Genomic DNA, 16874 nt, shown 5'->3' with positions numbered 1-16874 from the left:
ATGAACTTTCATTGACATCAAATATCCTTAGTCAGCCCAGTATTCATTCATCCAGGTCACCCTGAACTTATTCTGGGAAGAAAAGTTCAAAAATATTTTTAAGAATAAAGAGAAAAATGGTTGGAATCTGCATCTAAAGATATGGGGCTACGCCTTTTTATAATGCTTTGGTGTAATGATTTTCATAAGTTAGTGATCAATTCTTTGAATAGATGTAGGTGAGTCACTGCCTAAGCATTTAAAGCCTTCAAAAGCGCATACAAAAATACTCCAGCAAAAAAAGAGCACTTGACCACAATATTTAGCATTGTTCAGGAATACAATAAATTATATAGCAACTTATCCTGCCAACATATCTTAAAAAGCTACACAAAGGACCTACAACCAAAATCTGTAATGCAATCTGTAGTTCTAAGATAAAGACTGAAAGCAAGGGGAAAACAAGTGCATTATTACAAACCTATGTTTCCAGTGCCCACTGCTTATAAGATTATAATGGATTTGACTGCCTTTGGTATTAGTAATTTCCCAGATGAATCTGTGGGTGGAACAAAAATGTGGAAATGAAAACTGAGAGAGTATTGTATGTTTAAAATATCCACCTCCACTTAAAATAATTTTGATTTAAGCTGTGCTATGCCTTAATTTCTTGAACACTTAATTTTAAACTCTTTAAATTGTAACTCATGAACCAATGTGAAAAAATGTGTAATGAGTAGATCAGTATTTTCTGCTGCTGGCATATAGTGGACTTTGTTTGCCACATTAGAGAATAGTATAAAGATTTACATTTGAACAATAACACCTTTTCCTCAAGACCTAACTACAAACTTTCAAACGGCAGAGATTATTCTACTCTTCTCTATCAAATACCTTTATGGCATTTACGAGAGAGAACCTTGGGAGTACTGTTCTGCTTAGATTTCTAACCACCTTCAGTTGCATCCTAGAATTAATTATATCCATCTTCTTAGCGAAAATTCCCACTTCAGCGTGCTGAATAATTGCAAGGCTATACCTTAATCTTTCAGTGAAATTGCTGTGGAGTTAGGTCACTGAACACAGGCCCATAGTGAATTATTTTATGAGATTGTTTTATTGTATTCAATCCTTCTGAGTATGAGTCCTTTCAGGAATTAAAAGAATTTTAATCTAGCACTTCCCTTTTTCCAGGTTTAAACTTTGAGGGTGAATTAGAAAGAAGAGCATGTCAGCAGTAAAAGATGTTGCAAATGTCATTAAATTCTAAACTTGGCAAACATTTTAAGTGCTTTAGCCAAAAAAGTCAGCAAGGGTCTCTGGTTCCTTTCATTCCTTCCAGATTCCTTTCATTAGCTAAATAGTGAAAAATTCATGGAAACTCATCAATGAATTTGAAAACTACATGATAATCTTTATATAACAGTATTGTATCATGAGAAGTCAACCTTCCAAACTCCATAAATCGCATACTAAAATTATCGTATGGCCAAGAGGCACAAAATAGGTACCATATTCCTTCCAGTGCTGAGAGAAGGTGTAGCACTGGGACTACGCTAGGAGATAGCAGTGCCTTCCTAGGAGTCCCATACTACCAGGGATTAGCTGAACGGACAGCTGGGGCTCACCCTGCTCTGGCCAGTCAGATTTGCATTTTTTTTCTGATTCACTTTCCATTTCTGCTGAAGAATCAGGTTTCCCAGAAGTTCTTGGTTTAGCATATGTGGTTACAGCTAGTCATTTGACTTGATCTGGATATTTGAGGGCATGGACGGCTCCAGAAGGACTAACTGACCATTCAAAATACCTTTTATCAAAGTTTTTCTCTACGTTGCATTGAGGTCCTCAACATGGCATTCAGAATTTGGGTCTGGAGTTCATAAACTCATGCATTGCTGAAAAGAAAATCTGTAATGTCGAAGTGCCCCTTTAGTTGATAATATTACACAAAAAATGAAAGATTAATCTGAACAGAGAAAGATTTGATTTTTCTTGATCTTTAGCCATAATAGGCAGTAGAAAGGAAGGAAAAGTTCTTGCAGTGTAGGAACACATAGTACTTGTGAATCTCTTTGGCAATACCCACACTCAGGTTCCCTCTCTTTTAATCTGTACATTAGAATTTCTGCCGAAGAGCGGTAGATCTAGTAAATCTTAAATCTAATAGAATTTGACTGAACTTCTATAACATTGGCATACAAGCTTTAGCAAATTAGTTTAAAAACACACTGATTTAAGCTGTTGGAGTGCTACATAGAAGAAGTTAATTCCTGTACTTTCCAATAGGTGTGGGTTGTTTTTAAGTATAACCTTATTTTTGAGCATTAGAATTTTCTTGTTTTCCTGTTTTTGAGGGAGAAAAAAAAAGTATTTCTCCTCCCCCCCCCCCCAATATTTAAACCATTCATTTACCTCATTTTTCTCTGGTAATTTTCTCAGGAAATGAAATGCAAAAACATAAAGATGTGACATGGACAGATCATTTGCCTACCTGTTGAGGCAGGAAGCAGCATTAGCAGAAACCTGTGAAGGAACACATGTGATGAAAATGCTGACAAAGAAGCAGAAAGACTGACAAATGACAAAGCAACCTCAGAGGTACTGCATAGTCTGAGAATGCACTTCTGTATTTCAGTCTAGGAGGATGGGCCCCAGTGTCCAGCATACGTACCCTGCTGCACCATAGAAAGTTGGCACCAATTAGTGTCTCTTGTGAGTTTTAAACAGAACAAAGAGAGACAGGCAGCCAGGATGCTCATCTGTCTTGAGGGCTTCATGTAGTGAAGAGCTGCTTGACCTCTAGTCTTGCAGCTATGGATGAACTATTAGAAATCCAAAGATGTCTGTGAAATAATTTAAACACTAGCATTATTTAAATACACAAACATAGCTTTTTGCCAGAGTTGGCAGCTCCCAGACACTTATGGGACCTTTTAAAATATTCATAATTATAACAAAAATTACAATATTGGAAAGTAATAAAACTTTATTTTCTCTACCACTTCATCTATCAATTGCTAAACAATAAGTACAAATTGTGCTGTGGTATTTCTTGGAAATGTTAGATGACTTTCCATAAGAAAAGCTGAAAAAAATACATTTCTATAAGGCAGAATAAAAACTAAGAGTTTTCCAAACAGCGAACAAAGGAGGTAAGGTGAAAAAAAGACAAAACAAAAGGATGACTGTGGCATAAATGATTGGTAACTTCCATTCATTTTTGATAATAAGGGTTTAGTGACTGAAAGAAAAAAAAACAAGTACGTTAATGGACTGACTGTCATAATATGGGGAGAGTTAAAAGAAAAGACTGAAAAATACGAGTAGAATGTGGCTGGCTTGAGTTTCTGGAAATATAGATGTCTTGTCTGTGGGGCCTGGTGGGCAGCTAGCCAACCCACTCCCTCAGGCATCTTTATGTAGTAGATGTCTACTACAAAGGACATCCATTTCAGTGGCTAATGAATACCATGCAAAGACTGAAGAGTTACGTTATCTTTAAGAGCCATGATTAAATAAACAAATGAAAAAATATCATCATGAGCATGGAGAAAAGGAGACATGTCTGAGGACTGGAAGAAGACTAATGTCATTCCAGTTTTCAAAAAGGGCAAGGAGGAGATCACAGGAAACTGCAGGCCAGTCAGATTTGCCTCCATCCCTGGAAAAGTGATGGAAGAGCTCATACTCAATGTCATCTCTAACCATGTGAAGGATAAGGTGGTGATCCGGAGTAGCCAGCACAAATTCACCAAAGGGAAATCTGCTTAACAAATCTGATAGCCTTCTACAATGGGATGACTGGCTGGGTAAATGAGGGGAGAGCAGTGAATGCTGTTTACCTTGACTTCAGCAAGGCTTTTGACACTGTCTCCCATAATGTCCTTATAGGTAAGCTCAGGAAGGGTGGGCGAGGTGAGTGGACAGTGAGATGGATTGAGAAATGGCTGAAAGGCAGAGCTCAGACAGTTGTGATCGGTGGTGTAAAGTCTAGTTGGAAGCCTGTAGCTAGTGGAGTTCCCCAGGGGTCAGTACTGGGTCCAGTCTTGTTCAACTTACTTATTCCTCAGTGACCTGGATGAGGGGACAGAGTGGCTCCTCAGCAAGTTTGTACAAAACTGGGAAGAGTGGCTGATATACTAGACAGCTGTGCTGCCATTCAGAGGGGCCCTGACAAGCTGGAGAGATGGGCAGAAAGGAATCTCATGAAGTTCAACAAAGAGAAGTGAAGTCCTTCACCCAGAGAGGAATAACCCCATGCTAATGAGTACAGAGCTGAGGCTCTTCAGCCTGGAGAAGGGAAGGCTGAGGGTGGATCTTGTCAATGTGTATTAAATATCTGAAGCGAGGGTGTAGAGAGGATGGGGCCAGATTCTTTTCAGTGGTGCCCAGTGATAGGCGAGAGGCAATGGGCACAAACTGAAACACAGGAAGTTCTGCCTGAATCTAAGGACAAACTTCTTCACTGTGAGGGCGACAGAGCATTGGAACAAGCTGCCCAGCAAGGTTGTGGAATCTCCTTCCTTAGAGATATTCAAAAGTCATCTGGACACAATCCTGGGCAACGGCCTCTAGACGACACTACCTGAGCCAGGAGTGTCAGACTAGATGATCTCCAGGGGTCCCTTCCAACCTCAACCACTCTGTGGTTCTGTGATATTCTCAAGGTATTCTTGATGTAATTTACCACAGCAGTTAAGATAATCCACTCTCTCTCCTCTTTGAAAAAAAAATTCTTCCTAATACATGTAAATATACTCCAGTTTTCAAATGCTGAACTAAAAAAGAAATGAGTAACTCTGGATGATGAGTGATAATTGAAGTCCAAAATTGTAAAGTTTTCATATTTAGTCTCATTTAGTCACATTTAGACCTTGGCAATGATTTCTAGAGCCTGTGGGGCTTTGCTGGTCCCAACTGGACAGATATGGGTATGGGAACAAAGGCAGTTTCTTGGGTACTAAGACAACTAGAACTTTAAAGATAAGCCAGCACCTTAGACTTGATGTGGACACTTGTAAACTCAGGGCAGGGAGCAGGTGCTGAAAGTCCTTTTTCCAGTTACAAAAAAAAAGCAGCACAGCATCTTGCAACAATTTCCACTTCTGGGTGGACATGAGGTATAGCCTCCACCAAGTAATACATTGTTAATATAATAATAAAATTTGAAGTCTTTAGCAACAGCTACCCCAAATCTCTCTTGCAGGTCAGTCTTCAAACATTTTAGAAATATTCTGCTAATAACTAGGTTCCTTTCAAAGGTAGTATTCTTAGCAACTGGTTAATAAAAACAAAGCAGCAGCACAAGGAAGCGTGTGTTAGGGCAGTGGAATACCGAACACACACAAGGACACATCAGAAGCATGGAGAGAACAAGTAAGGCCCCTGAAACAATTGTTCCTCTGCCACATCCGGCTGGCAGTAAAACTCTTTTAGAAGGTTTCAGTTCTGAGTGCCTTAATCATGGGATTTGTCTGGCAGCCTTTCAGAAGTGTTGCTGCAATTACCTTTTTTTCTTGTAAGCTAGGATTAGTTTAATATGAATGCAGGTAAGTTGCCACATGACTTCACAGTATTTGTTTAAGATTTCATCCAGATTGCTGGGAAGAAAAAGACAGTATTATTTAAAGGCTCACTTGGATAGACACCTATAACTACTATAAAGGACAAAATAAATAGCATGGTAGTAGAGTATCAATATTAAGTGTGTCTCTATTTGTTATTGAACAGGAAAGAAAAAAGAAGGATGGGAAGAAGAAAGAAAGAAGAAAGGAAAGGAAGAAGGAGAGAAGACTCATACCCCATATTTGTATGGAAAATGTGACAAGGGAGTTTGACACAGAAACAAAATTTTTAGATGCTACCAATGACTACTTCAAGGAGTAACTAGTTAGGGAGTGTATGAGTGGAGAAATAACCCTCCATGTGGTTCTGAGCAGCACACAGGACTGGTTTCAAAATGTTAGTGTTGAAGAGCTGCACTGGAACAGTGACCAGTTAGTATCTTTGCAGAAACAACAAAAGGCTTCCACAAAGCTCCCCAAATCCAGATTTTGTGCTCAACAGAAACAGTACAAAATGAGGTAGCCTGTTAAACACAAAGCTGGATAAGAATGCTAAAAACAGTTAAGTTTTTCTAGTGGCATAGCAATTACTGAAAAATACCATGTTGAAGACACAGCAAATTTATACCACCAATCAAGAGTAACTTGAGAAACGGTGAAAGGAAGCTGGCACAATCAGACTGCAGGGATAAGGCAAATTATTAGAAGAAAGAAGTCATCCATTGAAAAACTGAAGTTGAGGCCAAATTAAAAAAAAAAAAAAAAAAGTCAAACAGTCCATAGGCATGAAATAGCTGTCCAAAGAGTCTGTGGAAAGATGTAAAAAGTGAGTATGAAATCATCCCTCACGCATGTCAGAAGCAGCAAGCCTGTCAGAGTCTGTAAGGCAAATGGTTGATAAGGGCATAGAAAGAGCACTTGGAGAAGATAAGGCCGTATCAGGGAAGCTAAATGAGTTCTTGGCATGTCTGCACTGTGTACGAGGCCTGAGGGGTTCCTCTGGTGGAACCTTTCTTTGTAGGGTATGAAGAGGAATCTGTCTGAACAGCAATAAGGCATCAGGCACAACTGACACTCACTCCAAGCTCTAGAGGAACTCAAGGAGGAAACAGCTGAATTACCAGCTCTGACATGCAACGTCTTAAAACCACCTTTGTGCCTAAGTTCATAAATATGACATCAATTTTAATGGTATGAGGGGAGATCTGAGGATCTACAGGCTGGCTAATCTGGTGCAGAAACCATTATAGCAGAAACTATAATAAAGCATAGACACAGTGGATACAAGGATAAATAGGATTTTTGGGTTGTCAACACAGCTTTTCTGTATTGAGAGCACACTGGAGTTTCTGAAGCCACGTAGGTAAGAAAGCTGAAATGATTTACATGGTTTTCCAAAACACTTTTGACAAGATCTCTTGCCAAAGGCTTTTAAGGAAACTAACCATGAAATGAGAGGGAAGATCCTTCTTCTGACAAATAATTGATTTAAAAATAGGAAAGAGAACAGGACTAAGCAGCCATTTCAAAAAATGAAGGGAGTTCAACAGGGGTGTTCCATGGGGATTCTGAAACCACGGATGTTCAACCTATTCACAGATGACCAGAAAAGAGAATGGATATGGATAAAGGCTGATGATGACATTAAGTTATCTTAGGTAGCACTGACTATGGAGAATTGCAGGAGGACCTTGTAAGATGGATGGAGAGGGTAATAAAATGGCAAGTGAAACAGAATGTAGATGAAAAGTGATGCACACAAAAGCAATCTTCACTCACAAAATGATGGGGTCTGAGCTGATCATTATTACCAAGGAAAGGGATCTTAGTATTATGCTAGTTCAATGAAAATGACAGTTCAGCACTCCACAGCAGAAAAAAACAATAGAGAACAAAATGAAGAATGTCATTATAATGTCATATAAAGCCATTGTGCACTCGCAGGTTGAATACTGTGCCCTATCTCAAAAAGGGTCTGGTAGAACCAAAGAGGATGATCAAAGAGGATCAGAGATGTGGAAAAATGTCTGCAGGAGAAGTAACTTAACTAGAAGTCTTCTGCTTGGAAAAGAGACAAATGAGAGAAAGACAGAAATCTAGGAAAGGTCCAAATGGCCGTAAAGAGGCTGTGTTTTCCAGTATTTCACCAGTGTATCAAATGAAGTTAAGCTAGCAAATGGCAAGCTCAAAGCAAAGAAAAGGAGGCAGTTCATCCCTTGTTTTTCACATGTGGAACTCCTTGCTGCAGGATGTTGCAGAGGCTCAACATTTACTTCACTTCAAGGGGAGACTAGACAAGTTCATGGAACAGAAAGCACCTCTGGCTTGCTTAGCCCCTTGGCTGCAAAGGCTTGGAAGCTGGGAAAGTACTTGGAATACCTATCATATATGCTTGCCCTGTTCTTAGAGTCTTCCCTTGGCTTTCTTTCTGGCCACTGGTGCACACTGGATATTGGACCAAACGGACCTTGGTCTGACCCCGTATAGCTATTCTGTTCTGTTCTCCTCCATGCTTTGGGTTCTGTGGGGCCTGTATTTTCCTCATCCATCTCTCTCCTATTTTTTGGATCTCCCTTTTCCATGTCTTTACTGAGGACTGAAGTAGTATCCCCAACTCTTCACTTTCTTTTATGCCAGGATTTATCACCATCTCATATTAAAATAGATGAGTGCACATCACAGACTCCATCTACTAAGAGGTCTGTGTCTTGTCCTTTTCTTTCATTTGCATAAGGGTCTCCTCCATGTAGATTCGTGTGTTTCCACTCAAATGATGTGCTCTTCTCTCTTAGGGGTTTTCTGTGTCCCTGCTATCTTCTCACTAGCAGGCCTTCTCCTCTTCACCCCATTCAATGCATCGGGACCCCCTTCTTGAAGCTATCACTTAGTTAAACAAATATAAGAGCTCCATTGCCCTTGTTTTTGTTCTACTGGTGAAACACTCACAAAACGCTCTGTGTCCCTGTCTTTTGAGCTACTGAAGACTCCCCATGCTTTTTTATGCACACATACATCCCTAAAAATGAAACATTTCTTCCTTTAAGGGACTTACAGAAAACAAACTTTGTTGTTTTAAAAATCCAGTCCTTTTCTGTTGAATTATGTTACCAAAATTGTTGTAGATTTAGTAAAACATGTAGAGATGGGGGTGAGCTAGAAAAAATGTTGGCACCTGGTCCTTCTAGATAAAGAAGATGAACATTAAAAAAAATCACATAATTAGGAAAAACAATTCAATTAAATGTACTTTAGAAATTTAGGTACTCATGTGGCAATGAGCTGTGTATGAGTTTATGTGGAAAATGGTTAGCTAATCATTTTATATGTACATTACTCAAAACTGTTCAAAAACATTTTAGGTAACACCCTTCTTGTACTTGCTTAGATGGAACAAAATTTAACTAAAGGTTCTCCAACTTTTATGTCAAATTTCATGGCATGGGAACAGGAACCAAGAAGCACTAACCAAAATGTTTTTGAAACAAGCAGGTGCCATCAGTTGTCAGGACTAGCTTAGATGAATGTTAGCTTGATGATTTTAGCAACTAAATCAGGTAGAAATTTTGGTAACTGTTGCCTAACTCCCCCAGTAGTTTGTCAGCTATTACCTTCAAGTATAAACGTGAATTGTCCCAGCATCTCAACCAGCACAGTACCAAAATACTTAGGCTAAGAGTTACCCCCTTTTCAGCAATCATCAGAATCGTCAGTCCAGAAAGGCCATTAACAAGATGAAATAAAAATGAACAATGAAAGTTTCTGTTGGCCTATCCAATTAACCATGGGAGCAGAAGAATTTTATTCGCTTCTCAGCTTCTTCTTCCACAGTCTCAATGGTAACTACCCATGCTTTAATGAATTATGCAGATGCCTATCCTCCACTAAGTGAGGGGAAATAGACAGAACTATCACATTTTTGAATAACTGTCCATCTAGACTGTTGGGGAAAGAATACCTTTTAAGAAAACATGGAAAATGACTTGCAGTGTCGGACACATGAAAGAAACCTGTCCCATTGGATCTACTGTGCAAGGAGAATTTTAGTATGCAGCTGGAAGAGATGGGGGGCCTAGAAAAGGGGGAACAGTACCAAAAACCAGCTACTTTTGCTGTTCTCACTCACTCCTTCTTCAAGACACTCTTATGCAAAGCCTACGTATCTGCCAGCATTTACTGCTCACCCATAGGCGCACACCCATCCTGGCAGTCAGTTCAGCTGAGCCGTACCTATCCCTTCTACATGTGGACAACTTTAGGAGCAGCTAGGTGGAGTATAGCAAGGGTCAGGCGCGTGATGGCGAGAGCCAAGCGGGACTGGAGGTTTCTGTGCAGACACTTGCAGAGGAAGAGGCCGGGAGGGCAGGCCTGGCACACGGAGCACCCGCGGCGGCGAAGCCCCGCTGCCCGAGCCGTGCGCTGCGCTGCCTCCCCCGGGCATCGCAGGCCCCGCGGCCGCATCGCCTCCCAGCCCGGCAGCGACCTCCCGCCTGCGGCGCCCCGCGGGCCCGGGCTGGGGAGAAGCGCGCCGGGGGGCGCCAGCCCGCGCCGCCATGTGCCGCGCCGCCTCCCGCAGCGACCCCTCCCGGGCGGCGCCGCACCCGCCGCCGCTGCTCTCGCGAGAGCTGCGCCGCGCCGCCGCCGCGCCGCCGGCGGGCTGACAACTCCGCGAGCGCCGCGCCCCCTCCCTCCCGCCGCCGCCACGCGAGGCGGCCGCGCCGGCGGCCATAGTTTGGGCGGGAGGCGGCGGCGGGCTGGGGCGCCGCTTCTGCCGCCGCGGCCAGGCGCGGGCGGAGCCTCGGCAGCGGGCGGCGCTGGCGGCCCCGCGCATCTCGCCTCCCCCCGGGCGGGGAAGAAGAGCAGAGAGGCTGCGCTGGGCTGGGCTGGCGCTTCTGCCGCCGCCGCCTCCTTCCCCTGCGGAGCCGGGATCAGGTGGAGCGGCCGGAGGGAGGCAGGGAAGGCATCAGCAGCCGCGTCCTTCCCGGCCCGGCCAGCCCGGTGGCCCCGTGCCGCTCGCTGTTGCAGCGGCGGGCGGCTCGCCCGGCCCGGCCGCTCCTCCCCGCGTGGCGCTGTCAGAGCCGCGGGCGCGGGGGGAGCCGCGGCGGGGAGGCGCCCCGGGCTGACGGGCGGGCCGGGGCCGGCGGCGGCGCCCGGAGAGGAAGGCGCGAGCGGGAAGGAAGCCGGCGCGGGGCGGGCGGGCTGCCTGCGGCTAGAGGAAACCCGGGCGAGCGGAAAGCGGCGGCGGGCGTGCCGCCCCCGGGGGAGGCGGGGGGCCGCCGCGGAGGGCGGAGGAGCGGCGGCGGCACCGGCAGCATCATCACCTGGCGCTGCGGCGGGGCGGGGCGCGGCGCGCGCGGCGCCTTGCGTTGTCTCTGGTGCGGGGCAGCCCCGGGCGCTGGGTGGCGGTTTAAAGCAGCGGAGCCGCCGCCGGTTGCGTTCGGCCGCCTGAGGAGGAGACATGGAGGGGAAGCAACAGCAGCCGCCGCCGCCGTCCGGCTCCGCGGAGCAGAAGGCGGCCGCCGTGCCGGGGGCTGTGGGTGAGGACAAGGATGCCGCGGCGGGCGGCGCGGGGCTGGCGGCAGCAGTGGGCGACGCGCTGGGCAGACCGCTGGGTCCCACGCCGAGCCAGAGCCGCTTCCAGGTGGACCTGGTCGCCGAGGGCTCCGGCCGCCCGCCGGAGGCGCCCCCGAAGGCGGGCGAGGAAGGCGGCGTGGCGGGGAAGGGCAGCGAGGAAGCCAAGGGCCGGTTTCGGGTGAACTTCGTGGACCCGTCGGCCGGCGACGAGAGCCCCGGCGAGCCCGGCGGCGGCAGCTCGGAGGGCGGCAATGTCAGCTTCCAAAACGGCGGCGACACGGTGCTCAGCGAGGGCAGCCTTCACTCCGGCGGGCACCACCACTACTACTACGATACCCACACCAACACCTACTACCTGCGCACCTTCGGCCACAACACCATGGACGCTGTGCCCCGCATAGACCACTACCGCCACACGGCCGCCGACCTGGGCGAGAAGCTCATCCGGCCTAGCCTGGCCGAGCTGCACGATGAGCTGGACAAGGTGAGCGGCCGCCGCCCCGCGCGCGCCGGCCGTTACCCGCCGGCCGTTACCCGCCGGCCCGGCCTGTGGGCGCGAGCGGCGGCAGCTCCCGGGCTGCCGCGCCCTCGCCGCCCGCCGGGGCCGCCCCCGGTGACATGTCGGCGACATATTTGCTGCTCGGGGCTTGTTTTCACTGTGGCGGCTTGTGCATTGGGCTGAACCGTAGGTAGGTTTCTGTAGGGGGAGAAAGCCTGCCGTGCGACAGGAGATCCGAGCAATGCAGTTGAACGGAGTCATTTGTATCTTTTTGTTCTCTTTCAGTGGTGCAGTGGGTCTTTTCTTCCCTGTATTTCTCAGAGGGAGACCCCCCCCCCAACATGAGAGAGAGTTACAACTACATGGCTGCAGGGCAGGTGGAGTGGATCAAGCGGTTTTTCATTTCTAGTCTGTATTGCCTTCAGCAAATAGAAAGCTCCAGGTCTGCGAGGAGTTTTAGGTTGAGAAGGGGAATGAACATGTTTGGAAGAGATTTAAAAACAACGACAAAAAAAAAAAAAAAAAAAAAAAGAAAAAAAAAAAGAAACAAACCAGATGCACTAGCTTCTAGTGGTGATGAGATGTTTATCCCCTAACCAACTGAAAAGGCATGCCATCTCTGCTCTCCCTGTGCGCTTATGATGCTGAACCAAACGGTTGTGTTGCGTGATGCTTAAGGTCGCATACATAGAGTTAAGGCTCCTTCACATAAAGCAATCTCTTCAGTCACGTTAAATGGCCCTGCTAGTGAGGGCTTTGTGATGAAGGCTTGAAAAATTTTCAAGCTGTGCATGTCGAGTTTTTTCCTTTTTGGAGTAGTCAGTATGTTATTGGAGATGAGGTGCAATGAAAGCTTGTTTGCATTGTCTTTATTAGAAGACAAGCTGTAGCCGAACCAGGAATTAATTTGATATAATTCTTTGATCCTATTAAAACGGAAGCCAGGTTAGACTATCACTGTGCTGTTTTCGTGCAGTCTGAATATTGCCTCTTGGTATTTGGCTGTACTCTAATAAGTACATATTTTAGTGATTTTTTTTTCTGCTGGTTTAGTGAAAAAGGGAAACATGTGGGTTACATCTGAATGAAGTGAAGAATATTCTTCTTCCAGAACTCTTCTCATCTTATCTTCCACTCTGTGTTTTCTTATGGAATTCCACCTATCTTACTTTAAGGCTCTCCTGTTTCTTTTAATACCTTGCTGTGTTTGACATTAGTTTATGTAATACATGTCACTGATAAGATTCCTTTTTTATTTATATATAATTTATGCTGTAGTTACATAATTCTTAAGATTATGTAGTAGCACACATACTACTGGAAAGAGGCAAGAAGAAAGATGTACTTAATCAGTGTGTTTTTTTTTAAGGGTGAAATTTCTGCCCTTTGAGTCAATGGGATAAACTCATACTGGTTTGAATGAATCTGTGCTGAACACATTTCCTTCCCTGCCCTGTGTTTCTCCACCTCACCCCCCACCACAAACTGTCTATAAGGCAGTTCAGTGCAAATGAACTAACTTGTGATATTTTCTTTTCATTCCTTCAGTATGTTTCTTGAAACCATAACTCTTCATCTGTTCAGACATAAGTCATTTTTGATGGTGCAAGGGAGTATCTCTATAGCACATCTAAGATTAGATATCAAAATCATTAATAAAATAAATTACTGTTGCTTTTCAGGTCCCCATCTAACAGAGTTAACTGACTGTAGTCTGATTATGAGTTAGTATTCAGGGGGAGTGGCCAATTACTGTTTTGTGCATAGAATTAAATAGGCTGTATATAAAGCCACACAACATAGTTGAGAACAGGCTGATTTTTTTTTCCAGATTTCTGACTTCTGGTCCACACAAGGATGAGAGGGAGGAGAAGGATGCAAGTGCTTAGATTTTATTTCCTGTAAGCAGAATATTACCTGAATTTTTAACCTTGGCAGACAAGATTTGAATGTGTTTATATTGTAGCAGTCAAGACACTATTGAGACATTTCAGCACAGAATTTAACATATTCTGAAAGTATACTTTCTAAAAAGCATGATTCCTTCATATTTTATTAGTTAGCATAGCAAGAAATTTTCTCGACAGGTTATGGTATAGAGGAGCTGTGGGTGGACCAAATTTCTGAATCACTCTCAGAACAGTTGCGTTATAAGCACTATTTAAGTCAAATTACTGTTTTCTAAAATGTTATGTGTTTGTTCTGTCGTGTGGATAGATATCTACATGAAGAAGACTCTCTTTTTTTGAAACAATACTTTCAAAAATAAAAAGGGGGAGGAACTAAGCCTGTGATTTTTTTGTTATGCTTGATACTACACTTTGCTATTCATTCTAAAAACTGTCACGTGCATTAGCTTCAAAAGTTAAGTTGGCGTTCCGCTTAGTGAGTAACTTGGCTGTTCTGTTGTAAGAGGTTTCTCTTCCAAAGCAATTAACATGTTAGGAAGCAGTGAGACTTAACATGAAGAAAGGGAGCACTTTTTCCACTTTAGAATTATAGTATTTTGTGTGAGATAATGTTGTGAATGCAAATCTTAGTAAGGGTGTTTCATGCATAATAATAGCATTAAATACTTATGTTTTTCCTATTTCCAGAGTGTAAAATACACCATATCTGTGATTGTATATATGTTTTCTGGCCAGGAAAGAGCTACCAAGTCAGGAAGGTACCATATTTTTTTTTTTTTTTTTTGTTAGCTAGACTTTCAGGGGATCTCTTGTCTCCATTCCCAAAGTGATTTCAGTTCCTGCTAATTACTGGTCATGGTCTCTAGTGTTGAATAACACTTTACATTAAGGATAGGATATTTTCCTGACTTTTACAAATTTGGAAAAAATTAAATTCCTTCCTTTAGCTGTGACTTTAGTACTAAACTTGCGCAGTATGTGTGTCAAAGACTTAGTAGAGCAGCTGATATGACCTAGTACCATTGAATAAAATTAGCACTAAATGAAGATTACTATTATGCCTACAAAATGCTTGATTTGCTCTAGGAAATATAATTGTTTTGCTTCTTGACCTGATGTATCACAGTTGGCAGTTATTTTGTATCAAGACTGATCCAAAACTGTTTGCTGCTGTGGTTCATTGCTCTGAATTTAGCTGTTTTGTCTGAAAGTTTTCACTATTCTTTTTTTTCCTTTTAAAAGATAGATATATCTTAGGATGTGTTTCAGTAATATTGATGCTAGTGCAAATTAAAGGGCAGAAAAATGTTTTCTTAATTTTGTTTACAAAATTCGTATGTTTAACTAGTCTTCTGGTTTTGTTCTTACAGAAAAGCACTGTTTGAGGAATGCACACATATATGTAGACAAGGGGTACCTTTTAACAGGAATTTGTCTTGCAGTCATGGCAGGATAGGTGTTTAATCACCGTAAGTGTTATTTAGTCATTACAGCAGTAGCTTTTATAACACAAAAGTTAAGGAATTGCTCTTGAAGCTGGTTGTGGAAGTGCACCTGGGGCCTGCTCTGATGCTCTAATCTGAGTTGCATGCTACTGAACTTGATCTACCATGGCCTGTTTCAAGCAAGGGGGCTTGTCTTTAGTAGATAGTCAAGGTGATCAGTCTGTTGCTTATCCAGTTAGTGTGAACTAATCTTCATTCTCTTTAGAGGGATGGTAGAGGGAATTTGTTGATACTGTTACAGTCACTAATCTTGTAGATAAAATGCTGCTTTGCAGCATCATCAGTCTATAGAGATTTAGAGCTGAGAAAAATGATCTTTGGCAAAGAAGTTGAATGGCAACTGTGTATTGTATGCTGTAGAATTTTGTTGCAGTTGCAGCAGTGTCCTTTCCCATAATGGGGGAGGGACCTGCCTTCAGGCACCAGGAAGATTAATAGCCTAAGTTGTCTTTTTCTTTGTTTAAAAATACCATCTTGCAGTTTAGGAATATCTGTTCTGCTAGGTCAGCTAAATCTGTAAGTAAAGCTCTAGTATGTAAAAGGAGTTTAATCTTTACTTTGAAATCTGCCTTTATAGCTTCCTAAATGGAAAACAAAATACCCTAGTATTTCTAGAGCTTATGGTTCTGCTCTCTAGAAGGTGACTGCTTATAAACATTCAAAATTGAATGATGTTTTAGTTATCCACTACCATGAGTTAGTATGTAATATTTTTAGTGTAGCATCACCTTAACTGGCATGGTTACTTTCTGGAAGAAGAAGAAACTTTGCAGTATGTGAAGGATTTTGACTTAACACACATCTTTGTGCAGTTGCTTACAGCTGCAGTAAGTAGACAGTATGTGAACCAAGCCCTCTACTGGTAGTTTTGTTCTGTTGTTCGTTAAATGCTTAATGAGCATGCTAGTTGGTTCCCTTGACAAGCTAGAAGGCAGTGATTTCAGAGAAAGGTCTTTACTTTTCTTTCCCTTACCTCCCTCCCCCCTACTGCAACAAAACACATTTAAGAACACAGCTGTGCACTCTGTTTCTTCCCACACAGGAATCCATGCATCTGTCCTCTGATCTTTGAGACAGAGGTAAGAAAAAATGCAATACTACTGATAGTTTTGAGGCAGGATGGATTGACTTTGACTCAAGTTGGATAGTTATAGTTTTTTTTAAAAAAAACTATAATAGTCTGCTACCAAGCTTCCCTGGTTATAAAAGTATTATTTAGTATAAATAGTTTTTGAATAAATGGTTGGTAGGATTTCTGTCCTAAAATTCCTTGACAGTGTGTGGCGTTTTCTTGATTTCTTTTTTCCCCTCCTTTTCTTTTTAAAATTAAAACGCTGAGGAGTGGTTTGATTAGAGATGCCTTGACATGTCTTTTCTGCCATTTTTCTTCTGTACTTGCTATGTGACTGGTGTTTTTCACTGGTAGCAATACTGATCACTCAAGCTTTAAGTCTAGCTCCTGAAAAAGCTACTGCGAAATATCTAAATCTGTTTCTTGAACTTGGCAACTTTATTTTTAACTAAAGAATTAGCATGAATTTGTAAGCTGCATTATGTGTCTTTGGAAGCTGTTGTCTTTATGGGTAGCAATCTTTAAGTGAAAGATAACTGCGTTTGGTTGGCTGTTACCCTGATTGAACTATTAAATATGCTTGCCAGATTGTGTTATATCTGTAGATAAAATATAATTAGAGATGTAATTAAGATGTGAAAAGTGATAACCTACTTCCAGTTTTAGGTTCTGTTCTTTCCTTGCTCTTCTTTCATCAGAATGAGGGCTATAATGAAGAATGAATCTATAATCGGGCTCACAGTTCTAATTTCTTTCTTTTTGACTAAGGAGAAC

The 16874-nt window shown here is 43.0% G+C and overlaps 1 protein-coding gene across 2 annotated transcripts in view; it reads left to right on the top strand.

Moving 5' to 3' along the window:
• The first annotated feature begins 10820 nt into the window (after positions 1–10820).
• SLC12A2 (solute carrier family 12 member 2) overlaps positions 10821–16874 on the top strand; it is a 59732-nt gene continuing 53678 nt past the window's right edge. For both annotated transcript variants that reach the window (XM_062599050.1, XM_062599049.1), the window contains exon 1: positions 10821–11598. In XM_062599050.1, the coding sequence (XP_062455034.1) occupies positions 10999–11598 (600 nt within the window). In that variant the 5' untranslated portion in view covers positions 10821–10998. The remainder of the gene's footprint in view (positions 11599–16874) is intronic.

This window comes from Rhea pennata, chromosome Z, assembly GCF_028389875.1.
Source record: "Rhea pennata isolate bPtePen1 chromosome Z, bPtePen1.pri, whole genome shotgun sequence".
NCBI classification, from domain to species: Eukaryota; Metazoa; Chordata; class Aves; order Rheiformes; family Rheidae; genus Rhea; species Rhea pennata.
Note: the sequence above shows the minus strand (reverse complement) of the source record. Positions and strands in the feature narration are given on the sequence as shown.